Here is a 26,982-nt window from a genome sequence, read left to right as displayed (position 1 = left end):
CTCCAGCCCTCTCCTGGCTGCTCTCCAGTTCTTGTGGGCCATGAAGGACAGCAAGGTGTGATTGCATTATTGGGATGCCTATAACTTTTATCCAATAAATGAATTTGTGTGTGTGTGTGTGTGTCTATATATTTGACAAAATGCCATTCAGTATGTGAAGTGATTTACTCAGTCCAATTTTGATGAAAACTCTTGCAGACAGAAACATAGAGAGAGGGTACTTGGCGCATTGTGAACTGCAAAAGTGTTTAATGATGACAGTAATTAAGATAACAGAAAAATGTACTTGGAGTGGATGGTTGGCAGGTCTTTTGGTGTATTAAGAAAAGTATAAAAAGAGTCACTTAAGGAACGAGATGGGAATCCCCAAAGTAAGTACAGTCCTGTCAAAAGCTAATTGGAAAAGTACTAATGCTTTGAGGTGACACATATTCTTGTTTCAAGAAAAGAATTATTCCAAATTGGATTATTTGCCCCAAATCTCAATTTTGTGAACTCCATTTATTCAGTCTTTTTTTTATTCCACAAACATGGATCACATTCAGTCATTCCTTCCTTTATTTAATAGACAACCACATACTCCCCTACTGTGTGCCAATCATTGCATTGAATTCTAGTAATAAATGGCAAATAGTCCTTGCCCTTCGAGAGTTTAGAATCTAGTGAAATATTCATTCACTTAAACATTTACTGTGTGCCCATATATTCTGGGGATACAGCAATGAAGAACACAAACAAGGCCCCTCAGATAATGGAATTACGTTGTAGTGGGTAGGAGTAAGAGCAAGAGCAAAGGCCATCAGGCAGCTATGAGTTTGGCTTGGCTGAGGACTATAAAGAAGGCCATTGAGTAGAGGCCAGTTAGTGAAGGGGACATGGTACCAAATAGGGTGGAACAGGCATGCAGGGGCAAGATTATATATGGCCCCACAGGGCATGGTAAATAATTTGAATGTTTGTATACATTCATATCCATTGCCATCAATTCGAAATCGACTGATAGTGACCGTATAGAACAAAGTAGGATTGCCCATAGGGTTTCCAAAGCTGTAATCTTTAGGGAAGCAGACTGCCACATCTTTCTCCCACACAGTGGCTGACGGGTTCAAACCTCTGATCTTTCAGTTCGTAGCCAAGTGCTTAAGCACTGTGCCACCAGGGCTCCTTTATATACATTCATATGTATATATAAATATACATATTTGGTGACATAATCTCTCCCTTAAGATTACAAACTCCACATTTTATTTAGCTTTTATCCAGCCTGAAACTTCAGAAGAAATCTACTTATAATAATAGTAAAAATCTGGGGAAGGCTATACGTAATGTCTTTGTTAGGGCTGGGCTAAGAGCTTAAAAAAAAAAAGAGTAGGAGAGCCGCCTTTCTTGCCAAGGGGTGTCCCTTTGACTGGAAGGGGTGGCAGCTGTGGAAGGAGAGAACGAGCCTCACCTTTGTAAGTCTGTGGCACTGCATGACCTCTTTGGGCAGCCAAGCCAGAGGTTAGAACACCTGGCGGGCCAGTTGGACCCTCAAGAAAATCAGGATTTGAGATAAAGAAATTTGGGGCCTGGAATTTTTTTCTCTTAATTTGGCAGAACCATCTTGCAAATCTGAAACACTTCTGTGTAACATGTATGCAGTAGCCATGCATATGTCTCCATCACAGTCCCTCCCCCACTTGTCCCCCATTGTCTGACAGGAACATGTAACATTTTCTCTGTTTTTCCTGAAGGACTATGCAAAAAAGTCTCTTCTGACCACCCAGACTGTCGCCCCTAAACACTTCCAGTATATAAATTCTGGATATGTCACTAGATTTGAGTACCTCCGTTCTTCAGTATATGTACTAGCGAATAAATGTATGACTCGGCTCTGTGCTTTCAGGTTTTTGTTCGAGTGGATGGTAGTGTTATTAAAACAACGGGCTTTCAAAGATATGGTTAAAACGAAGGGGGTAACCCTCAAAGAGCCCATCTGTAATTCTCAATTACTTAACGTAGGCCCCTCAGCAGGGTACTCTTCCTAGGGCATGGATCCTAACCAGTCAAGTAAAAAGCCACTAAAACGCGCGGACTACAACTCCCAGGAGACATTGCGTACATGCGCTTTGCGCACGCTCGGCCTCGGTGACTGCATAGGGCAGCGTGCCCGAGGGGGCGGGGCTTGAGCCTCGGTCGCGAATCGTGGGCGGGGCTGGAGGCGGGGCCAGGGAGGGGCGGGGCTCCCGGCGCGGCCCGGAACACGCTAGTGGAGCGGAAGATGGCGGCGGCAGCGGCAGCTGCAGCCGGGACCCCAGTCGGACTGAGGCGGAGGAGCCGCCGGCTCTGACCTCACTCTGGCTCCGGTGCGCGCGGCGGAGCGTGTGCGAGGCCCCGTGCGTCGGGCAGGGGCGGCGGCGGCGACTGTGCGCCGCCCTGAGGAGCGCCCCGGCGGCGGCGCGGCTGCGGCTGAGGAGAGAGCCAGCTCCGGGCCTCAGCGTCCTCTTGCTCCCCGGGCCCCCCGCCTCCTCGGGGGGGCGGTGGCGGCGATGTTCTCGGTCCTCTCGTACGGACGGTTGGTGGCCCGCGCCGTGCTCGGCGGCCTCTCGCAGACCGACTCCAGGGCCGGCAGCGGCGGCGGCGGCGGCGACTACGGGCTGGTGACGGCTGGCTGCGGCTTCGGCAAGGACTTCCGTAAGGGCCTCCTCAAGAAGGGTGCGTGCTACGGGGACGACGCGTGCTTCGTGGCCCGGCACCGCTCCGCCGACGTGCTCGGTGAGTCCCCGGCCCGGCTCCCCGCTCCGGCCCCGGGTCCACTTCCTCGGGACTCCCCTGCCTGGGACTTCCCCGCTTCCTCGGGCGCCAGAGGAGCTAGAGAGCGGGGAGTAGCCCACATGGAGGGAGCGCTCACTGGGCGTCAGGCGTCGCGCCAAGCGCTCCGAGGTTCGCTTTCCGCTGGGACAGATCCCATTTTAGAGAGGAGGAAACTGAGGCGTGGAGCGGTCTAGCCACGTGTTCAAGGTCACTGCCCGGGAATGTGACCAGTCCGTCGGAGTCCGGAGCCGCACTCTTAGTCACTTGGCTGTGCTGGCCCCAGGCGACCTCGTCCCCCCCCCCTCCCCGCCCCAGCGACACCTGCAGGTTCCTAACCTCGCTCTTCCCTCCATCCCCGGGGATCCCTGCTTCCTCGCGTGCTCCTGACAAACGGACAGACTGCCGTGAGCTCCAGACAGCCAGACACATTCTTTGGCCGCCTCAGTCGTGACCTGACAGCCGTCCTTTTTGGAGCCTCGCAGCGGGGAACCGCTGGGCTGGTGAAAAAGCACTCGCGGTGCATTCTCCCACACTGATCTTGTCCACTGGAGGTCACTTGGGGTGGAAGAGAGTCTCCTTGACCCAAAATAGAACGTTTGAACCTGCTTCTAGAAAGCCTTGAGAATTGGTTAAAGCCTCTTAAGGCCACAGGTGCTTAGGTGCTTCTTAAGGCCTATTCCAGTTACACCCTTAGGGGTAGGAGACTGGGGAGGGTGCTTGCAGAGAGAGGTAAATATAATTCACAGGCAGTCAGAAACTTTACCATAATACGTATCTTTGGACAAACTGTATGCCACAGGATCGGAGATGTTTCTTAAGTGTTAATTTTCATTGTCTAAATCTCTTTTAATAAATACAGCACCTCCTTTGAAATTGAAGGGCATGCTGACATTGAACTTGGGTTCAAAAGTCATTTTGGTTTCACTTCTCAAGTGAGAGTGAGTTTTTGGTTGCTTTAAGTTTCGTATGCTAAGGCAAAGTTTGGCATGGGAACAAATGGCTCTGTAACTTTTCTTTAGAAAGATTTTATGACTAATTATTTTTTAATCAGGTCTCAGAATAACTGCCTAGTATCCTTGCTTCTACCATATGTAGTGTTTGTGAACATGAGACTGGAAAGGTTCTTCTCAGTTTACTTTATGACTAACTCTATTACTCGGGTTGAAAAAAATCAGTGTTCAGAGAGTGAGAGAAGGTCAGGGAACTTGAGATTGAAATTGTTCAAACCCAGTCTGAAGTCAGCTTGACCCTGACTCAGTATCCTTTTTAAAGGGCTGTCAGTAGCTGTCTTTTTTCATTACTTTTAGAAGTGCTTCTCTCCATGAGCCTGTGACCTGTGCTGCTTTTTCAAGTTGCCCTCATAGTGCAATAGGATATAGGGTAACGTTAACGTTCTGCCTTATAACTGCATTATGCTGGCTTTTGTGAAAGATTTGTGACTTGTTTGATGATTTGGGGTTATATTTATTTTAGCATGTCAAATTTCAATGCTGAAGCTTAATTTTAACATTTTAGAAGGCCTGCTTCTTAGTGGAATGGAATATTTTGTTTTTAAGGAGTTGGGAAATTTTGGTCAAACCCATTATGCAAACGTACACGTGTAATTTCACGTTCTGGCGTCCTGACAGAATCTCTGCCTGGTTTGATGTTCACAGAATCTCTGCCTGGTTTGATGTTCAGCCTTGCCACTTACTAGCTAGCTCTGATCTGTGGTCTTGAGCAAGAGCCTCTCTTGGTCTCACTTTCCTCATCTAAACTAGAGGATGAAGGGAGCAGACTACCTGACTCTCAAGGGCTAAAGGTTCTGCCTAGCAGAGCTTATTTTCTTTTTGTTTTGAAAAGATGGCACCCTTTGTTACTTTGTAGCTCTAATAACAGGCGTGGTTGTTAAGTGCTGTCCAGTCGGTTCCGACTCATAGCAACCCTGTGTACAACAGAATGAAACACTGCCTGGTCCTGAGCCATCCTCACGGTCGTTGCCATGTTTGCAGCCACTGAGTCAGTCCATCTCATTGAGGGTCTACTTCTCTTTTCGCTGACCCTCTGCTTTACCAAGCTTGATGTCTTTCTCCAGGGACTGGTCTCTCCTAATAATATGTCCAAAGTACATAAGATGCAGTCTCGCCATCCTCCCTTCTGAGGAACATTCTGGTTGTACTTCTTCTAAGACAGATTTGTTCATTCTTCTGGCAGTCCATGGTATATTCAATATTCTTTGCAAACACCATAATTGAGAGGCATCAATTCTTCTTCAGTCTTTGTTATTGATTGTCCAGCTTTTGTATGCACATGAGGCAATTGAAATACCATGGCTTGGGTCTGGAGCGCTTTAGGCCTCAAGGTGACATCTTTGGTTTTTAACATTTTAAAGAGGTGTTGCAGCAGATTTGCATAGTGCAATATGTCATTGTTTGATTTCTTGACTGCTGCTTTTGTAGGCATTGATTGTGGATCCAAGTAAAATGAAATACTTGAGAACGTCAGTGTTTTCTGGGTTTATCATGATGTTGCTTATTGGTCCAGTTGTGAGGATTTTTGTTTTCTTTATGTTGACGTGTAATCCACACCAAAGCCTGCGGTCTTTGATCTTCACCAGTAAGTGCTTCAAGTCCTCTTCACTTTCAGCAAGCAAGGTTGTGTCACCTGCATAACGCAGGTTGTTAATGAGCCGTCCCCCAATCCTGATGCTGCTTTCTTCGTGCAGTCCAACCTCTCAGCATTTCTTGAAACCTTATTCACATGGCGCACCTTTAATAGATTTCTTCTGTTTTATATGTAGTGCTAAACCAGTGGTTCTTTAGTTTCCTTAATTCACAGCCTCCTTTGAGAATCTTTTGACTGCTCAGGGGCAATCTGCCCAGAAAAATGCCCACAGAGACAACATTTTGCGTAGAGTTTGAGGGATTTCACTGACCCGTGAACCACCTAGAGGTCCATAGATGGATACCAGATTAAGAACACAGCTCCATACCCTTCCTGAAAGGAATGCCACCAAGGACAGCCAGACAGATGGTTGTTTATGTGACCCAGGATTATTCTTCAGCAATAGTTGACAAATAGCCATTTTAAGAATGTGTGTGTATGTGTAGTTTATACCTCAAGGCCAAATTTCTATGAACTGTTGATATCAGGAGGTTAAGCAGTGGGAACCGGTTCCCTAGGGCTGTCTGCTGTGGAGGAGCTCTTCTGGGGAGCACTCTTGGGAGCCACCTGAAACAACTCGGAGTGGCCTTGCCCACCACAGGTCAGTTCATATGATGGTGACTTCTGTTTCATTGACACCATCCCGTCATAAGCCGATCTGATAATCTCGCTGTGAAGGTGATGAGTCTCTAAGACTGTTTGCTACTCTAGAAGTTGGGGTTATAAACTGAATTGCATTAAAAAGGTTGTATGGAATAATAATAAAGCTACTTTGGCCCTCAGTGCTCTGAATCTTCCATAGATAATTCCTTTTCTTTGGTTCAACACTGTGTTTATTGCAAGTTTCCGTGTACCTCAGATTATTCACTGTGGTCATCTAGGACTCTTTGACTGTTTGGAATAAAAGCTGTTTATTTCTTTTTGTATGAGGAAGAGGAAACTTTTGTTTCTTTAATTTAGAATTGATCTGTTCTATTAGTCATGCAGTGACTAAAAGTACTTGGTGCTTCACATTTTTGAAGAGTCCCCACTGGATTTCTTTTAGGAAAAACCAACTATCGTGGGTGTGGTGAGACACAGAAACCACTCCTATCCCTTGGAAAGTGGGCAAAGGTGCTTACTCTTTATTAGGTCCAACAGGAATAAACCAGTACCAGCAGGAGCTGTGTATGCCTTTCTTTTTCCTTCTTCCCTGTGGCTAAATCCTGAGTTCTGTTATTACTCTCTGTGGCTTCTTAGGTATACAGAAATAAGAGTGCTGCCTAATGTGTAGTTGCTGAGCCTTCCACAGCCGTAAGCTACTTAACAAAGACTGTTAACAGTTGTTTTAAGATTGGGAAATCCTGGAACCCAGTTCTTTCATTTTCTGATGAGAAAAATAGAGGCCTGAAGAGGGTCAAATGACTTCCCTAAAGGTTACCCCACTAACTAATGGCAGTCCTGGAACTAGCACCTAGAGTGTCCATCCTAGTACTCTTTCTGTTACTCGACTGCTCAGATTTTCTTGATGAGATAAGTGAATTCAAAACCATCCTGTCTTCTGGTACTTGGTCCTTCTAATACTTTTCCTCCTTGAGTATGTATGTGTGTGTGTGTGTGTGTGTGTGTACTTGGAACTTCTTTATTCACTCTCTGACTCATAACTGGAATGCAACAGAAACTCCTACATACCAAACTACAATTTACTGAAATGGTTTCTTTAAAAAAAAAATGGCTGTATAGTCTTTGTCATGTAAATTCTGACCTCGGAATATTGAGTTGTAAAATAATTCTTACAAAACTGTGGGATGTTTATTTGAGCTTGATTTAACTTGAAACCTAAAAAAGAAATTAAAACAGTTTTAGATTCCAAGCTTTGGATCTGGTTTTGATTGTGGTCAGGATTTCGAAGTGGTTTTGTGAGTAATGCCGGTATTAATATAGTTTTAAGTGTAAGGACTATGTGAACAATGTAAAGATCTAGATTTTAAATAGGAAGTGAATGAATTGAGTAGGATTTGTTATTTTTGAACACTCATGATAATTTTAATATATTTGGTAGAACCTGTCCCCGGGCAGTGCAGATGGTTAACGTACTTGGCCGCTAACCAAACGGTTGGAAGTTTGAGTGCACCCAGAGGTGCTGCAAAAGAAAGGCCTGATGATCTACTTCCAAAAAACCAACCATTGGAAATTCTGCGGAGCACAGTTCTACTGTGATGGGATTGCCACGAGTCGGGATCCACTTGGCAGCTGGTGGCTTTATCTCAGAGTGAGATGTCGTTTTAAGTAGTCACCTTGCGAGAATGTGTGTGTGCTAATTTCAGCCCTTTAACAACTCCTCTTTGGAATTTCCCTCAGCTAGATTTCAAGCTGGGTCAGAAAACCAGCCTCATTATTATATAGACAGATTTCTGCTTTCTGGAAGTCAGAATTCTAGCCTGATCTGCCTTGATGACAGCAGACATGATGTTGATTGAATTTTAAAAAATTGAGTTATATAGTTGACATATACAATTTTTAAAGCATACAATTCACTGGTTTTTAGTATATTTGCAAGGCTGTGCAACCGTCATCACTATAATTCCAGAACATTTTTATCATCCAAAAAAAAAACTCCATACCTGTTAGCAGGCACTCCCCATTTTCTGCTACCCCCAACCCTTGGCGACCACTAATCTACTTTTTATCTCTCTGGATCTTCCTGTTGTGGACATTTCATATTAATGCAGTTATACAATATGTGGCCTTTTGTGTCTGGCTTCTTTGATTTAGCATAATAGTTTCGAGGTTCATTCATGTTGTAGCATGTATCAGGATTTAATTCCTCTCTGTGGCTGAATAATACTCCAATGTACAGGTATGCCAGATTTTGCTTATCCACTCATCAGTTGATGGACATTGTGTTGTTTTCACTTTTTGACTGATATGAATAATGCTGCCGTGAACTTTCATGTACCAGCTTTTGTGAGAAGATGTTTTCAGTTCTCCTGGGTGTATGTATACCTAGGAGTGGAATCACTGAGTCATGTAGTTACTCTATGTTTACCTTTTAGAGCAATATAGTTGTCTGTTACATAGTTTTAATAGATAATTAATTACTTAATGTAGGGGGGATTATTTTTTTAATGGCAGCAATCAACTATGTGAATTCTGAGCTCAGTCAGTACTTTAAATATGCCTTAATTTCATAATACTCTGTGCTTTCAAGAGAAAATTGCACAGTGTTAAAGAAGTATGAGAGTTGTGTGTTTAGTAAAAGAGCCATCTATGACTACTAGAAATGGCAGGATTTAGGAAGCCATGGACTAGTTGCTGTCTGACTTTTCTGAGTGTTGTATTATTCTGTAATCAGTAAGATTATAATCAATAAGATTACAGGGTTGATGGATAGAGGAAGTTTGCTGTTTGTTTTTTAAATTCTTGGTCCTTAATATTTTTCTCATTTTATTATAATAGGTGTATTGTATTTTTTATAAGGTACATCATTTTTAGTCATTTCCTCAGTTGTTACACTTTGAGAGCTGCCTTTACTTTGTTCAATCTTTAATCTAGAGATTCTCAAGCTTAGTTTTAAATGCTCCCAACTTCTAGTTTCTCTCTCAATTCGTTAATAATCTCTTTGAAGGATTCTTGGTGAATCCTTTTAGTAGAGCAGCTAATTGAATTTTAGAAGCACAACTGTTTATACTTTTTAGAAGATGGGTGTTTGCAAAGAGGTTTTAAATTGTAGCAGAAGGTAGGCTACATGTGTGCGCTGGTGTGGTTTTTTTGGTGGGGGAAGAAGCTTAGGTAGGAGGAGATTGTTCCCTGAACTTTAGCACTGCTTTATGAAACTGGGCAATACATAACCTGAAGGGTGGTAACAGTATCCAAGTGGAATTTGTTCTCCCCTGTGACTCAAGCAGCACTGCATCAGGTCAGATATTTGACCCACAGCCATGTCCTTTGACTGTATCAAATGCTTACGTCAAGTTCAAGCAAAATGTCAAATTCATTACAGGCCTCCATACCCTTTAAAGAGGCCTTATTTAGGGCCACTGCATTAGCTGTAGGGGACTCTTCCGTGAAATTCAATTTTTAGGTAGCTGGAATTTTCAGGAAAATGCTTTGGGAAAGCAGGTTAACAGTACTTTATTTCTTAAAGAAACTTAGCCTTTCAAACCAGAAGTTATAGTCATTTGAAAAAAAAGGTGTACTTTGTGGATTTGCCTTTAAAATTAGTTAACTTTTGGTCTCTTTTTAAGAAATGGTGCCCTAGATCCTAATTTTTGTCATTGGTAATAACATTTATTGATCTATTTGGGAGATGTCAAATATTTTTAAAAATCTGATATTTTCTATCTCCCTGAGATCTAAAATCATTTGTTTCCTATTTAACAATTCACAAAATCACATCATATATCAAGACTTTTTGGAAAAACTGGCCTACCGCAGAGGGCATTGGGGTAATAACATAACTAACTTAATATTTGTTTAAATTGAGTTGACAATCAGCAAGGTTCTTTCAGTTTAGCTTAAAATTTCAAAATAGAAACCCAAACCAAACCTTTTGCTGTCGAGGTGATTCAGACTCATAGTGATCCTATAGGACAGAGTCAAACTGCCACTTGTTCTCCCAAGGAGCAGCTGGTGGGCTCAAACCACAGATCTTTCAGTTATCAGTCCAGCTCTTAACCGCTGGGCCACCAGGGCTCCTTAAAGAAGAAAAGAGACGCTAAATGTTTTTAAGTAAGATCCCAAATAAAATTTTACGGTGGGTGAGAGGAAGGCAGAAAAATTTCTTTTAAAGAATGAAAATACTTCGCTCTCCTTTTTCTAAGCATTTATCTAACATCTAACACAAAACAAGATTCCAGTACTTCATATAGTGCTTTGGATTTTACAAAGTGTTTTTACTTTCTGCCTTATTTAATCTTTATAATTATGAAATAGCTGCTCTTATCTCCACTTAATCTGAGTCTCGTTGACTCATCAGTGAGGTCAGCACAGCTAATATAGTTGGGACTTGAACCTGGATCTCTTGCTTGTATGTCTAATGCTTTTCAAAAAATAGTTTTTTTGTGCTTATAAAAGTAACACGTGTTCAGAAATACACAATATAAGAAGCCTGTAACTCATAACTCGGCTATAATCAGTGTGGTTTCCTTCTATCTTTGTGTATATACAACTGTGCGTATGCACATTACAGGTAGTCACTGACTTACGACTTATTCGATGAACTGCACTTACTAGCATGCTTTTTTGCTGTTGTTTATCTTATCGTTAGTAATATGTGCTACGTACATTGTTGCAGCATGTAATTTGCTGATGTCATCATTCTCATGCCAACCTCCAAAGGCAAATAAGGATCGGGTTTATAAAGATACTAATAATAAAAGGCAATAATAATGAAAACTTAAAAAAAAACAAATGAAGTATTCAGCTTATGCCAGAACTGGTCTATGACAGAGTTGTCAGAACAGAACCCTGTAGCAAGTTGGGGATTACCTGTATTGAATAAAATTGGGTTAATGTAACATTAATTTTATTTAATGTAAATTGACTGTGTTTCCATATTGATAAGCATAACTGCATCATATTCTACTGTATGGATAGTCCATGATTTATTTAACCAATTCCCCATTGTTAGTTTCTTAGATTGTTCCTAATTTTCTATTATAAATAACACTAGAGTAAATATCTCTTTACATCTGAATATTTCCTTAGGATAAATTCCTTGAAAAGTATAGTTCCTGGGTCAAAGATTTATGAACACTTTGCAAAACCTCTGATAGACATATTACCATAATGCCCTCCAGAAAAGTTATACTACTTTATACTTTTCCAGTTGCTATAAATTTGTTCTTGGCAGTAACCTCATTGTTGACCTTGAGTCTATCTAGGTTGTTAAACAGTTTTTGATATGAATACGTTTGTAGCTGGTGAATAGTTCCAGAATTGATTGAATTGTTGGTATGAATCCCAAGGACTGCGGAATGACTGCAAAAACTTTGCCAGAGACTACAAAAGTGACTTAACTACAAAGAGTGCTTTTTGTTGAAGCGTCTAGTACTATTTTTACTTGTGCTAATACCAACACATTTTTGCACTGATTTTTCTTTTAGTCATTAACAGATTATTTGGGAAGAAAGGAGATTTATCTCTTTCTAGACTACTGTGACTGTACATTTTGATCTTTAAGTGATGCCATCATCAGGCAAGTTTTCTGGCTTAGAATTCGTGCACGCTGCCTTTTGAGGTAGAAGCAAAAGGTTGGCTGTGCTGAATGAAGCAGACAAAAAGTGCTTCTGTTTTCACATTGATGTTTGGATAGCACTTTTGGATCAGAAACTAGATCTGAACTATTTCCATTAAGACCTAGAAAACTGTTCATGTCCTCTAGGTTGACTACTAATTGGTAATGTGATTATCAGTGGTTTTATGAAATGAAAAAGTCTAAACAGGGACATCTTGTGCGTGTGTTGTTTTCAAAAAAGTCCAGTTCATTTGGTTCTTGAGTGGCAAGTTTGATCTTATCATTGTTTTTCTTGTTAATGTACACTGAATTCACTGAACAGTCAATGGTCTTTGCATAACAAGGTCAGTGTGCTTGTAAATACATTCCACATGTTAATTTATTTATAGGTTGTTTCAATTCAAGGAAGTCAATTAATGCTAATATATATCCATCTGTCTTTTTTATCACAATTTCAAATTGAAAATGGTCTGTCTGACTTTTAGGTAGTGCCTTAAAGGAGAAAAACTTTTCCAACATTTTAGTCAGGAGATTAAGACTAAAGTAAAAGGACATCATTACTGAAAGGTCTCTGAAAATATACATGTGGTAGTGTGATAAGGAGCCGGGATAAATCGGGAAGCCTGAAATGGAGCCTTTGCTTCAGAATTAGGTTATGCACTAAATGAAATATTGTATGTGAAATGTGAAGTATAGCCACGTTTGTTAATCTTTGTAAATAATTTCTAAAATAGGCTGCTTTTTCTTGTAGTATGATTTAGAATCCCAGAATCTTAGGCCTGAAAAAGGGCCTAATTTGTCCTCCCCCTCATTTCACAGATAAGAAAACTAAAGCGTGGAGATGGCATTTGTTCAGTATCCTACAGCCAGCTAGTTGCAGAGAAAGCTGGGAGTAGTGCTATGTCTAGACTTCTCTTCTAGGGCTCCCCACTTCACCGTCTGTGAGAGGAGCATCTTGTGAGCACCTCTCCAGGGTGCGAAAATTAGTGTACCAGCGTGTTCTGACTTTTCAGTACAATCACCTGAATTCATTGTTTCCTGGCTGCCTACTGTTTGTAAGTCCCTGACAGGTGCTTTGGAGGAGACCAGATGAGCAAAACAGACTTCAACCCTGAAGTTCCTTAGTCCAAGGGGGAGGCAAACATACGTACAGGAACAGTACATAAAATACACAGAAGGTGTTGTGGAAACACGGAGTCAGGCCTCGAGAGATGGGTTTTTCAGCAGATTGGAGCAAGTGGGGAGAAGAATGGTAAGAGTCTTCAGAATGAAGGCACAGAAATAGATTCTCCAGACTACAACTGTTTTGTGGCTAGAGAGTGGTTTAGGCTGGTGGGCTGAGAAGAGGGGGTGCTGTTGAGAATTGATTGAGATCAGATTGTTGAAGGTCACACTTGAAATGTTAACAAGTTGGGTGTTTTGATTTGGGTAGAAGCTATATGTTTTCGATTTTGTTGTTTTTTGGTTTGTTTTGGCTGTCTTTGAAGAGACGGCACGTTCAGATGGTACAGAATTCCAAAGATATAAAAGAGTGCACAGTGAAAAGCCTCCCCCCACCCCAGTTTCTTGGCTACACAGTTCCTCTCCCAAGAGACAACCAGTCTTATCAGTTTCTCATGTATCCTTCTAAAGAATTTTTTTTATATATACAAGCGAGTATGTGTGCACAGAAGGCATTTGACTAAAGGAGTGAAAGGAGTAACATGAATATACCCACTGCCATCAAGTTGATTCCAACTCATAGCGACCCTATAGGACAGAGTAGGACTGCCCCATAGGGTTTCCAAGGCTGTAAATCTTTACAGAAGCAGACTGCCACATCTTTCTCCCACATAGCAACTGGTGGATTCGAACCACCGACCTTTCCATTAGCCAGGCGCTTAACCACAAGGGCTCCAACACGGACATAGTTAACGTTGTAAAAAAAGAAATTGATACAGAGAATGTAATGGGTGAGCAGGAGGCAGAAGACCCATTAGGAAGTCACTGAAGTATCCTGAATGCAAAAGGGCCTAAACCAGGGTTAGTGGACAGTAGTTGGGCTTCAGACACATTACAAAATAGAATCGACTGGACTTAAAGATGAATTGAAGTTAGAAAGTGAAGGAGAAGGAGACATTGAAGTTCATTTTGAGGTTTTGTACCTGTGGAAGAGTCCTTACTATTTCTAGCCTGGAAATGTAGGTGGGTTGGGCTGTCATTAATTGGGTTAGGAAATGCAAGAGCGGGGTCAAATTTGGGAAAGGAAAATAGGGGATTGATCAGTGCAAGAGGCATTTGATAGGCAGTATCATCAGGGCTGTGGACTCAAGGCGTGTGAGTGGTAGAATCATCTGCGCAGTTTTTTACGCCTCTGAAGGTCCAGGCCCATCTCGTGCCTGTTGACTCCGGGTGGGGCTCGGGTTCCACACAGGTAACCTCAGTGTGCTGCAAGGATTGAGAGCTGTTGTGCTAGGTACTAAGCCAGCCACTGGAATTAAAAACTGGATAGTATGTGTGAGAGAGGCTCATCCCTCAAGGGGCTCGTGACATGGGGAGAAAGGAGAAGCACAGGTAATGTAGAGGCACTGGGATTCTTGCGGTGACCTGGGAAAATGGCTAGGTCCATTTCAGTGTTTCTGATTATTACTGTAAGATTTTTTCATTTAAGTGAGATATTTCTAAATCTGAACCCTGGCACATAGTAGGGAGCAGGCTCTTAAAAGATATTTGTTAAAAAAGGATACTTCAGGATCACTTCTGGGGAAAAGAAAAAGTAATCCTTGAAAGTACAGGTGAATTGATGTATTTTTGGAGAGAAATATATATACATTTGTATTTGAAAACGTTACTGTTAATTGTTTCTTGGAATACTGAATGGTGGTGGATGTACGACTGAAAAAGCTGAACGGACTACTCAGCCTTTGTACATTATTGATGAGTGGGAATTGTCCTTTGGTTGTGACCATAGGCTAATGCTTGTAGAGCTTACAGCCTGAGTGATGATTCTTTTTTTTTTTTTGATTGCTAGAAGCTGTACTGATCTTTTTGCTGCTATTTGGTCTTTCTTAAAGATAGACATAGCTGTCATATAGTGAACTATGAGCTGAACACTGTGGCAGGCACTTCTGAAACATTCTCTCTGTTCCTCACAGGTGAATATACGAAGCTCAGAGATCTCCCCAAGGACACCTTTAGTACACTTTCTCCTAGTCCTGGAGCTGAAGTTTGCACCCAGATATGATTCTGAAGCCTATACCCTTGCCCCGTATGCCATACTACCTTTCAGTTTCATAATGGCAATTTAAAACTTTCTTTTACTAAGATGATTTTTGCTGATTCTGAATACTGTTTACTATACCTAGGCTAACAGTTGAGCACAGCCACTTCATTAAAACAAATAAAGGCCTCTGAGCCTGGTAGAATAAGGTCAGTGTGCCACAAGGATGTAGGTAGCCTCAGGCCGGCTTTTCCTTTCAGGGGACCTCTAAAAACCCAGAACTCCATGCAATGCGTTGGTGAACTGATTGATGGTGAGAAGTTCCTGGCATATGCGTAATAGGTATACACCTGGAAGTCAGGTTTCTGGACTGTTCGACGATGACGACCTAACTGGTATGACTTACACTTTATCCTAAGCATCAAAATCCTAAGCATCTACTAGGAATGCCTCAGCCACCTCCCCACAACGCATCTTTTCATCCTTTAAGGCTCTCTCTTCTCTGTGAATCCTTTTCTGATTCTTTCAGCTAGATGATATCTGTTTCACCTTACTTTTTTTTTTTTAGTAGTACATATTTATTTACATTGTATTATAGACATTTATCTTAAACCTCTCCAAGTTCTCCTCCCCAGCCAGCATCATTACCACTTGACTTTAAGCTCCCATGGGCAGGAAATCTTTTATATTTAAATCCTTTTAGCTCCCTTTCAAGGAGTCCTGGTGGTGTGGTGGTTAAGCACTCAGCTGCTAACCAAAACATCATCAGTTCCAAACCACCAGCTGCTCTGCAGGAGAAAGACATGGCAGTCTGCTTCTGTAAAGATTATAGTCTTGGAAACCCTATGGGGCAGTTCTGCTCTACCCTATTAGGGTCCCTATGAGTCGGAACCCACTCGACGGCAACAGGTTTGGTTTGAGGTTAGCTCCCTTTCACCAGAATGCCTTGCATGTTGTACCCAGTCAGTAAAACTTTGAGTAACTCTAAATATTGATTGCAGGTGTAGAATGTAGTTCTAACTTGATTTATAGTTTTATCATCCCTCTCACAAAGATAAAATGTTACTCATTACTGGAAAATGATGTGAAGGCCAGAGTAGCAGGGGCGAGGGTTTGGGGACCATGGTTTCAGGGGACATCGAGGTCAATTGGCATAATAAGATCTATTAAGAAAACATTCTGCATCCCACTCTGGAGAGTGGCGTCTGGGGTCTTAAATGCTAGCAAGCGGCCATCTAGGATGCATCAGTTGGTCTTAACCCACCTGGAGCAAAGGAGAATGAAGAACACCAAAGACACAAGGTAATCATGAGCCCAAGAGACAGAAAGGGCCACATAAATCAGAGACTGCATCAGCCTGAGACCAGAAGAACTAGATGTGCCCGGCTACAACCGATGACTACCCTGACAGGGAACACAACAGAATCCCTGAAGGAGCGGGAGAGCAGTGGGATGCAGACCTCAAATTCTCGTAAAAAGAACAGACTTAATGGTCTGACTGAGACTAGAAGGACCCCAGAGGTCATGGTCCCCAGACCTCCTGTTAGCCCAAGATAGGAACCATTCCCAAAGCCAACTCTTCAGACAGGGATTGGACTGTTATGAAAATAGAAAATGATACTGGTAAGGAGTGAGCTTCTTGGCTCAAGTAGACACATGAGACTGTGTGGGCAGCTTCTGTCTGGAGGGGAGATGAGAAGGCAGAGGGGGTCAGAAGCTGGCTGAATGGACATAGAAATACAGGGTGGAGAGAAGGAGTGTGCTTTCGCATTAGGGGGAGAGCAACAGGAGTATATGGCAAGGTATATATAAATTTTTGTATGAGAGACTGACTTGATTTGTAAACTTTCACTTAAAGCGCAATAGAAATTTTAAAAAATGGAAAAAAACTGTTATTCATTACCGAAAAATGAGATGTATAGAAAATAAAAAGAAGAAAAGATTTCTCATTGTCTTAACCACTCAGTTAATTAACTGAATAATATACAAAATAAAAATATAATTAGTGTTCAGAAATTAAAGGACAGTTCTACTTGGCAGACTTACTAAAAAAAAAAAAGTGTTTGTGCCAGGGCTACATGTGACTCTTGACCTCTCCCAGAGGGTAGTATTTTAATAAAGGCCAGCTCTAATATTTTTATAGAAGGGTGAAGAAAGCAGGGGGAAGATAGTATCCTCTTTGGGATTGGGTCAGGGTTATAGGGCTTAATTGTCATAAATATTACATTAGCCTGTAGGACCAGAATTCTGTGTCTAATTTTGTAAATTATAAACAAGAGGAAAATTTTTCTTTCAACTTCCAGGACCAATACCAGTAGGCACACATTACATAGCTGGGCCTTAATTGCTGTTACCTTATTATTTAAATGTTAAATTATTGGCATTATATAACATTTCCTATCAAACAAAACCAAACCCATTGCAGAGAGTCTATTCTGACAGGATAGAGAACTGCCCCATAGAGTTCCCAAGGCTGTAGTCTCCTAACCAAAGATTGGCAGTTTGACTCCACCAGGTGCTCCTTGGAAACTCTATGGGGCAATTCTACTCTGTCCTGTGGGATCACTATGAATTGGAATTGACTGGACGGCAGTGGGTTTGGTTTTGGTTTTGTTTTTAGTGTTTATGGAAGCAGACTGCCACATCTTTCTCCCAAGGACCAGCTGGTGGGTTCGAACTGCTGACGTTTCTGTTAGCAGCTGAGTGCCTAACCACCGCACCACCATGGCTTTAATAAATGGCTTTAATAGAGGCCCTTAATTTTGTAACACATTGAATGCCCTGCCTATCTATACTGCTCATAACTTATAAAAAATGTGATCCCAGGTGATTGTTGCTTCCTCCTGTCCTGAAAGCATGAACAGCATTTAACCTTGAGGAAGGCACTGTTACAGGTCAGAAAGGAGTGACCTTTCCAGTAATGTAACTTTCGACTGTGCACGGTTTTTGTGGTGAGAAGGCCAGTGAGTCATACTCAAGTCTGTAAGCTACACAAGTGCCCCAAGCCACCGTTTGTTTTCTAATTACTGTTTTCTCATCTAATTTCGGATCCCTGGTGGCGCAGTGGTTAAGAGTTTAGGCTGCTAACCAAAAGGTCAGCAGTTCTAATCCACCGGCTGCTCTTTGGAAACCTTATGGGGCAGTTCTACTCTGTCCTGTAGGGTCAGTATGAGTCAGAATTGACTCAAAGGCAATGGGTTTGAGTTATCCTGATTTCAGCATTTTTCCCTGCTTTTTAAAACAAATTAACTGCCCAGAATAGTCTGGAAATTTTCTTTTCTCGGTAATGAAATGTTCTGGACAGTAGGTGTGTGGGTATGCACTAGTGTAAAGGCTTTAATCTGTTTCTCCTCATAGAAAGCTGAGTTTATACTTGGATCTCATTTTTTTTTTCCCTCTGTTATGATGCTTTGTGTTGTGATGCCTCTAGACAAATTAGGTTGGCTGTGTAAGCACTAGATTGCAGCATTTGCAGAAAAGCCTCACATCTGAAGAGAAAATGGTTACAGCGCTGCAGTGAATATTGGGTTAGATGGACACCCGTTGCAGAGTGCCTGTAAAACCAGACAGTCTTATCCCTTGTAGTACATAGGGCCTCCTGCTACTTCGTTATTCACCTCCTGTGATCCAGCCAGATTCTCTCAGTTTCTCCTCTGGAGTTTCAGCTGGCTATCAGGTACCCACTCTGCTAGGTAGGAGATGTGTTCCACTGATGGGAAAAACAATCCCTGTAAAACTGTCTGACTTCATTAGAGAGTGAGGCTCAATGTAAAATGCCTGAAGATCTTTAAAAAAAAAAAAAAAAAAGCAAGGAATATACCTATTTCCTTTGGGTACTACTTAATGTTTCAAATTCTGCCAGAGTCTTTTCTGGATACATTTTTTTGGATGAGATACAATTACCTAATTTTTCTGAACCCGTGCCTCTGTCAAAATTGAAATTTAGTATTTGCTCGCTGGGCATTACTTTCTTCAAGAAAATGTTTGCTTTGTAAGTAATTGCATATCAATATGAAGATGAGTGAAGTGATGGTGGTTGGGGTGGAGGGGTTTAAGAAGAATGGCAACATCGTGATTGAGGGCTGGTAATGCTGGATAATGCTAGAGAGACTCCTGTTGGTGTCGGCCTAGTTAAGAAGTCTTTCTCAAGAGGCAAGCCTTTTGTGACTGTCCAGTTCGGTGACTGTGTAATTTGAAAGATAAGGTTCTTAACCTTCCACAATAATTTGAGCTTACTTACCAAACCTTTTTTCCTTAAACATTGTGCCTAGAAAAAATCTCATAAGTAAAATTCTGAAGTTAATAGAAAACTAAGTGATTGTTTTGAAGTACAGCAGAATTTTGTTTTCATATGGTTATAATTAAGGCAAAGACAAAAATGTGTTAATTAGAAAAATGGAAATTGGCTGTTACTTTAAGAATTTTCTTCCTGGAGAAAAATACACTTAAATGATGGGAGATAAACCAGAGTTTTTCTTTCTCCTTCTCTCTTAACTATTCATGTTAGAAAATCAGTCTGGAAAACTTAACAAAATGCTATGTAAAAAGCTCATAAACATCGTGAGTATTTTCTAGCCAATCATGTCCTGTTTCATAAAACTTACATTTTCACTTAAGTGGTACCACAATTAAAAAGGAATTTTCTGTGCCCTGGTGGTACAGTGGTTAAGCACTCAGCTGCCACCCGAAAGGTCAGCTGTTTGAACCCACTACCAGCTCCGTGGATGAAAAGACCTGGTAACCTGCTCCTGTAAGGATGTACAGTTTAGGAAGCCGTATGGGCGCTGGCAGTTCTACTCTGTTCTATAGGCCTGCTGTGAGCAGGAATCAAGCTGATAGCACACAACAGCATAGTTTCTTCTCAGCCTGTTGCCCAGCTATTTCAGAGTAGCCGTTAACTTAATCTAATAATGGTTTTAATTGGATTTTGGGTCAAAGGAACACTTAAGCTAGATGTGTGCTAACAGAATATTATTAATGGAAACATAAGATGATTACAGTGAATTAAAGGAAATAGCTTTTATATTCAGTGCAAACTCTTTATCTTGGCATTCAAGGCCTTCCCAGGTATTTTAACTCAGCCCACCTTTTCAGCTTTACCTCTAAAGAGATTATATCATTCTGACAAACTGGATTACTTGGCTGTTTTTAAAATTTAACCAGTTACATCTAAGATTATAATTTGATGCCTAAAGTGAGATATAATTTGCAAATGAGCTATTTGTCCAGGAATTCTCATTCCTAAAATAAGGTCCCTTCTTAATTCCTTACACTTTTTACTCTTTACTCTCCCTGAGCATCTCATCCACACAAAGATCTGGCCCTGACTTGGCCTCCCAAGCTGCAGGCCCAGTTCCAGACTTCAGACAGAACAGCTTCACAAAGATGTTGCCCTGCTGGTACCTGGAAGTCAGCATACCCAACAGAATTCATTAGCTTCAAAAGTCATTTGCACCCCCTTCCCAACCAGAATCATCTAATCAGTCCTCTTTTTTCTCACTCCTGAAACCTAGAAACCTATCGATGTCTTGTGTACTCATCCTTTCTTAATGTTTCTGTTGGTTGTCTATTCTACTTTCTCATTACCTGTAACTTAACTGTTGCAGCTCATGCCTGACCTTTTAACCTCTCCCCTCTCCCAACCCATTCTCTACACTCCTACCAGGTTTATTTTTCTAAAATATAGATTAGATTAGATTCTACCCAGAAGCCTTGGTGACTTCTCATTGTCTATATCAGTGCTGTTCAATAGAAATACAATGCAAGCTACAGATATAATTTTCAATATTCTAGCTGTTATTGTTTGCCATCAAGTCAGTTCTGACTCACGGCCACCCCATGTATGCAGAGAAGTACTGCTCCGTAGGGTTTTTTTTTTTTTTAATAATATTTTATTGTGTTTTTGGTGAAAGTTTACACAGCAAATTAGGTTCCCTGTTGGAAACCCTGGTGGCGTAGTGGTTAAGTGCTACAGCTGTTAACCAAGAGGTCAGCAGTTCGAATCCGCCAGGCACTCCTTGGAAACTACGGGGCAGTTCTACTCTGTCCTATAGAGTCACTATGAGTCGGAATCAACTCGATGGCAGTGGGTTTGGTTTGGTTAGTAATTTTTATATGTATTGTTCAGTGACATTGGTTACATTTTTCACAGTGTGTCAACATTCTTACTATATCTGTTCTGGTTATTTCTTAATCTAGTTTCCCTTCTCATCTTTGCATTAGGGTAACTATTGACTATTTAGTCTCACATAGATGATTTCCATGAGGTTGGCTTTGTGTGTGTGTGTGTGCTTTAGGTGAAAGTTTACAGAGCAAATTAGTTTCTCATTCAAAAATTTGTACACAAATTGTTTTGTGACATTGGTTGCAATCCCCATGATGTGTCCACGCACTCCCCCTTTCCACCCTGGGTTCCCCGTTTCCATTTGTCTGGTGTTCCTGTCCCTTCCTGCCTTCCCGTCTTTGCTTTTGGGTAAGTGTTGCCCATTTGGTCTTGTATACTTGATAGAACTAAGAAGCACGTTCTGCACATGTGTTATTGTTTGTTTTATGGGCCTGTCTAATCTTTGGCTGGAAAGTGAGCTTTGAGAGTGGCTTCAGTTCTGAGTTAGAAGGGTGTCCGGGGACCATAGTCTTGGGGTTCCTCTAGTCTCAGACCAGTAAGTCTGGTCTTTTTTATGAATTTCAATTTCATATACATTTTTTTCCCTCCCTGCTGGAACCCGTTATTGTGACCTCTATCAGAGCTGCCTGTAGTGGTAGCCAGGCACCATCTAGTTCTTCTGGGCTCAGGCTGGTGGAGGTGGCCATTCAAGTTCATGTAATTCAAGTTCTTTGGACTAATATTTGCCTCGTGTCTTTGGTTTTCTTCATTCTCCTTTGCTGCAGACAGGATGGGACCAATAGATGTATCTTAGATGGCTGCTCACAAACTTTTAAGACCCTAGACGTGACTCACTGAAGTAGGATGTAGAACATTTTCTTTATGAACTATGTAAATGCCAATTGACCTAGATGTCTCCTGAGACCATGGTCCTGGCTCTCAAACCCGGTAACTTGGTCCCTCAAGGTGTTCGGATGTGTCTAGGAAACTTCTATGACTGTGCCTCCTTTGCGCACTATTATGTATATGAACATACACGTATGTAAAAGTATACACAGCCTAACCTATATGTGTATGTGGGTATACTCCAATATCCCTCCTTCCCCTGTTCAGCATATGTTATCTGCCTATGTGTCTGCTTCTAAGTTGTTTTTACTGTTGTTGTAGGGTTGTGTATGCTATTGTACTTACTGTGGTTGCCTTTTTTTTTTCCTTGTGTTCCTCTAAGTGCCTTCCTTTGCCTTGGGCAAGTCATGCTGCCTTCTCGGATGTTGTCTGTCCTCTTTGCTTTCACCAGAGTTAACACACTTCGCCTTCCACCCCTCCCCTCCCTCATAACCATCAAAGATTGTTCCATAGGGGTTTTAGAAGCGAACGGCCAAGCCTGACTTCCGAGGTCCCTCTGGGTGGGTTCAAACCTCCAGCCTTTTGACTAGGTCAGGCGCCTGACCATTTGCACCACCCAGGGATTCCTCAAATGTCCTAGTAGCCATTGTTAAAAGGTAAAATGAAACAGGTGAAATTAATTTTAATTTGTGTATTTTAATTAACCCAATATATCTAAACTATTATCATTTCAACATATTTAGTATAAAACTGACATTTTGATATTTCCTTTTTTGTACTAAGTTTTTGGAATCCAATATGTACTTTATACTTAACAACAACAAAAAACCCAGTTGCCGTCAAGTCAGTTCCAACTCATGGTGACTCACACATGTCAGAGTAGAACTATGCTCCATAGGGTTTTCAGTGGCTAATTTTTCGGAAGTAGATCGCCAGGGCTTTCTTTTAAGGTGCCTCTCTCTGGGTGGTCTTGAACATCCATTCTTCCTGTAAACAGCGAGCATGTTAGCCATTTGCTCCAACCAGGGACTCCACACTTAACACTTCTCAATTAGTACTAGCCTCATTTCAGGCTGAACAACTACATGGGGCTGGTGGCTTCCCTATTGGACCGTACAGGTCTATAGCATAAAATCTATAGACTGGCATTCTGGACCCTTCACAACTCCAGCTCCTGCCCAGCATTTTTCAACTTCTCTCCACTCACCCAAGCCCCAGCCACACCTGATTGTCTACCATTACCCTTCCTTCCCTGTCTAGGGAACTCTGACTTGCCCTCCAGGGCCTAACCTGAATGTCACTTCCTCTGAGAAGGCTTTCTCCATTCTCCCAGTGCCCGCTAAGCATCAAACCCTCCTCTTGACCCTCCTGTAGCAGCATTTACTGGAGCCCTTTGCCTAGTTCCCGTGTGAGTAATCTAGCTCCCCAGTAGACGGTGCGCATCTGGAAGGCAGGCCCGGTCCCTGTCCGTGCTGTTTCCTACCCCAGTGTACGGTGTGGAATTGTACTTGTGGCCTGCATTTGCTCTCAGGGATATTCTTGTCCTTAGTTTTTTGGTAGCTGCTGTGCTGGTATCTTGGGATCTTATGCAATCTCTCCTTTAACATTGTTTTCTTTCCCTTTGAAATATATTCTGAGTGAAATTTCCCTTGGATTAATTCCACTTTTTAAAAGGTACTATCTCTCTTTTTTGCTTGCGCAATGGAGAACATATTAATTTCCTTGTAGCATAACTGCCTAATATGCATACAACTGGGTTTCAAATGTACGAGAGGTAGGGTTATTCTGGTTTCAGCCCGATTGTAATCTCAAGCATGACTGTTCACATTATATCACTTGTTCTTTGTAATTACAGCCTTATTGAGGAGTTTATATGCTTTTCGAATCTTTCTTTCTCCTAAGGAGATTTGACCAGTGGAGTTTGGCCTGGGATCCCTTTTCCATGTAAAAAGCAAACAGGTGCCTGAAAGGTTTCACTCTATTCTGGGAGAAATCTGATTAATGTTGCAGGGCAGGATCAGGTCAGGCTCCGTAACTTGCTGACAGATTATTTAGTGGGTGCCAGGATTGACTCGCCACATTATCTCAGATTTTAATGGTTTTCTTGTGAAGGGCATTTGTAGATGAAACTGATTTGATTTAAAGTTAATTGTGGCTGTTGGATCAGAGACTGGTTAAGAAGTTCCTTCCTGGAGCAGGCAGTAGTTTGAAAAGAATGATTCATCAGATTTCACTGCAAAGAGTTTATAATTGCATTCTGTGTTTTAACATAAATTATTGCTTTTAAATTCATGGTGAACTCTTAACCCAAGTGAAAAAGAATTCCTCAAAAGAAGCCCCTACTACAATGGGTTGGAGAGGGATGCTGGTGAGGAGTGAGCTTCTTGGATCAGGTGGACACTTGACACTATGTTGGCATCTCCTGCCTGGAGGGGAGGGTAGAGGGTGTTAGAAGCTGGCGAAATGGATACGAAGAGAGAGAGCGGAGGGAGAGAGCGGGCTGTCTCATTAGGGGGAGAGTAACTGGGAGTATGTAGCAAGGTGTATATAAGTTTTTGTGTGAGAGATTGACTTGATTTGTAAACTTTCACTTGAAGCACAATAAAAATTGTTAAAAAACAAAAAAACTCAGCATTCAAAAAAGAAAAAAAAAAAGAAGCCCCTACTAATTTGTCTTAAATCCTCTTAAGAGTTTCTCAAATCTCATAACTGCTTGAAAAACAAACTAAAAAGTGGTACTTATTCCCTCTCCACCTCTGCTTTGTTATTGTTGTTGTTATTTAAACTTTGTATTATGGAAAATTTCAAATATATACCAAAGTAGAGATGAGCTTACTCATTATACAACTTCAACAATTAGCCATTCATGGCCAGTCTTGTTTCATCTACTCCCCCATCATTCCCACCCCGAGTTACTTGAAACAGATCCCGGACACCATGTTGTTTAGTCAGCTAATTTGAAATTGCCCCGAAGTGAAATCCTATTGATTGGTTGGTCATGTAAGATGGGGAAAGCCACTGCCTCACAGTGATGTTCTTTGTCACCCTTTTTACTATCTTCCAATTCTATTTCCTCTCACTTTTTCAGAATGTGTTCCCTTTCTGTTTGATAACTGGCATCACCAGGATAATAGGGTTCCCTGTGTCCATTATACATTAAGCCATTTTTTCAGGGAGACATATATGTATGTATATATATATATATATATATATATATATATATATATATATATATCCTACTTTTGTACCAGATACATTCTTAAAAAATGCGTGTGAAAGTTGAGTGTACAAACAACATGAATGTGTATATGGGGAAGAGTACATGTCAGTTCTCAGAAAACCTTAAATATTATGAAACCCCTAATTAACATTTTAATTATAGAATTAATATATGCTCATGATAAAATTTAAACAGTATAGAAAGGTGAAAGAAAAACCCTTTGTTCATTAATTCTTTGCAGTCCCTTATTTCCCAACCAACTACTGTTAATATTTTTTATATATACTTCCAGAAAGGTTTATATATGGTCATTTAAAGCCTCTATAATATACATACCTGACATTGTAGTTTTCTCAGTTTGTATGAATTTAGTAGATAGAAACAGACTTAAATGTTGGAAAGAACAGCTACTTGGTGCTTTGCAGAGGGTTGGTGTTCTTAATGATTTCCAGCTCTGACTCAGTTGTATTATCAGTAGCATCAGCACTTTTTATCAGTTTTCATTCTTTATTATAAAATACAATAAAGTATTATTAGCACAAATACTCCTATACAAAAATGACAATCCTGCTGAAACTGAACTCATGGCTGGTACGCAGTGCCACCCTGTGGTAGCTCAAAATGTTTATTCAAGGCCTTTTAGTGCGTTAAACCTGAGGGCTTTTTATTCTGGATTTCAGGGCAAATATGTGTGCTAAGAAACCAAAAAACAAACCAGTTGCCATTGAGTTGATTCCAACTCAGGATGATTAGTATATACTAAAATTAACTGTTAGGAGGAAATGGGAAAGAATTCCTGATAAGTTGGTAAGAATGTTCTTTAATTTTTTTTTTTTTTTTTTAAGGGGTTGCAGATGGTGTAGGAGGATGGAGAGACTATGGAGTTGACCCGTCTCAGTTCTCAGGGACTTTAATGCGAACATGTGAGCGTTTAGTAAAAGAAGGACGGTTTGTACCGAGTAATCCCATTGGAATTCTCACCACAAGCTACTGTGAGCTGCTGCAAAATAAAGTACCTTTGCTTGGTAAGTAGATCGCCTATTGTAGTTCTCTCAGTTTGTTTGAATTTAGTAGATAGAAACAGATTTAAATGTTGGAAAGAACAGCTACTATCCAGTAGATGGTTAAGAATAAAGAAAATGACTCACGAGCCTAACTTTTTCCTGAGGCTCATCCCACAAAACAGAGTTTGATAGAGAAGCTATAGACCAACCAAAATACTTAACACTGCTTGGTAGGAATGTAAATAGGTACAGCCACTTTGGAAAACAATTTGGTATTACTGAATAAACAGGACATATGGTATACCTCAATAGTTCTTCTAGGCATATACCCTAGGCTAGAGAAACTTGCCGGTCTTAGGTGCAGGAATGTTCATAGCAACATTGTCACTAATACAGAAAACTGAGAACAGTCTGAAAGTACATCAATAGTCAGAAGATGCATCGTGGAAAAGAATGACTTAAAGTGGCCTGCAACATTCAAGAACATATTATTAAGAGAAAAAAGGAAATTGCAGAATACCACTTAACAATATGATTACATATATTTCAAGTCCAGAAACAAAAAATTTTAAATGTATTGTTTAGGGATTCTAAAATATGAAAGAAAAAGCAAAGGAATCTAAAATTCAGGATAGAGATTATTTCTGAGGGAGGAGGGAAGGACTTGGGGGCTGGGTATTTAAAATTCAGCTGATTACCTGCCAGGAGTTCAGAGTGGGAGGTTACCCGCTCCTGTGTGCAAATACGTACCCAGGGTCTGCTAACAACAGTTTGCAGAATAGCGTGGCACAAAACAGGTATCTGTTAATCTTGTATTAGAAAACTTAAAGCCAAATGCATAATGCTGATCTGGTATGCTAATGGAGCATCCTTTGGCCAAGCTGTGTTTGTTAAATTATTTCCTGGAAGCTTTCCCAACAACTTACCCAGCCTTGTAAGCAGGATCTCAGAAAGGGT

The 26,982-nt window shown here is 41.2% G+C and overlaps 1 protein-coding gene across 2 annotated transcripts in view; it reads left to right on the top strand.

Moving 5' to 3' along the window:
* The first annotated feature begins 2,448 nt into the window (after positions 1–2,448).
* Positions 2,449–26,982, top strand: part of PPTC7 (protein phosphatase targeting COQ7) — a 42,985-nt gene continuing 18,451 nt past the window's right edge. Inside the window, exons 1-2 of one of the 2 annotated variants that reach the window (XM_003420306.4) lie at positions 2,449–2,754; positions 25,867–26,046. In XM_003420306.4, the coding sequence (XP_003420354.1) occupies positions 2,529–2,754; positions 25,867–26,046 (406 nt within the window). In that variant the 5' untranslated portion in view covers positions 2,449–2,528. Of the gene's footprint in view, positions 2,755–2,786; positions 15,248–25,866; positions 26,047–26,982 lie in introns of those variants that run through there. The other variant, XM_023539292.2, reaches the window with a different exon arrangement.

Source organism: Loxodonta africana, chromosome 19 (assembly GCF_030014295.1).
Source record: "Loxodonta africana isolate mLoxAfr1 chromosome 19, mLoxAfr1.hap2, whole genome shotgun sequence".
NCBI classification, from domain to species: Eukaryota; Metazoa; Chordata; class Mammalia; order Proboscidea; family Elephantidae; genus Loxodonta; species Loxodonta africana.
This window is presented reverse-complemented; position numbering and strand designations above follow the sequence as displayed.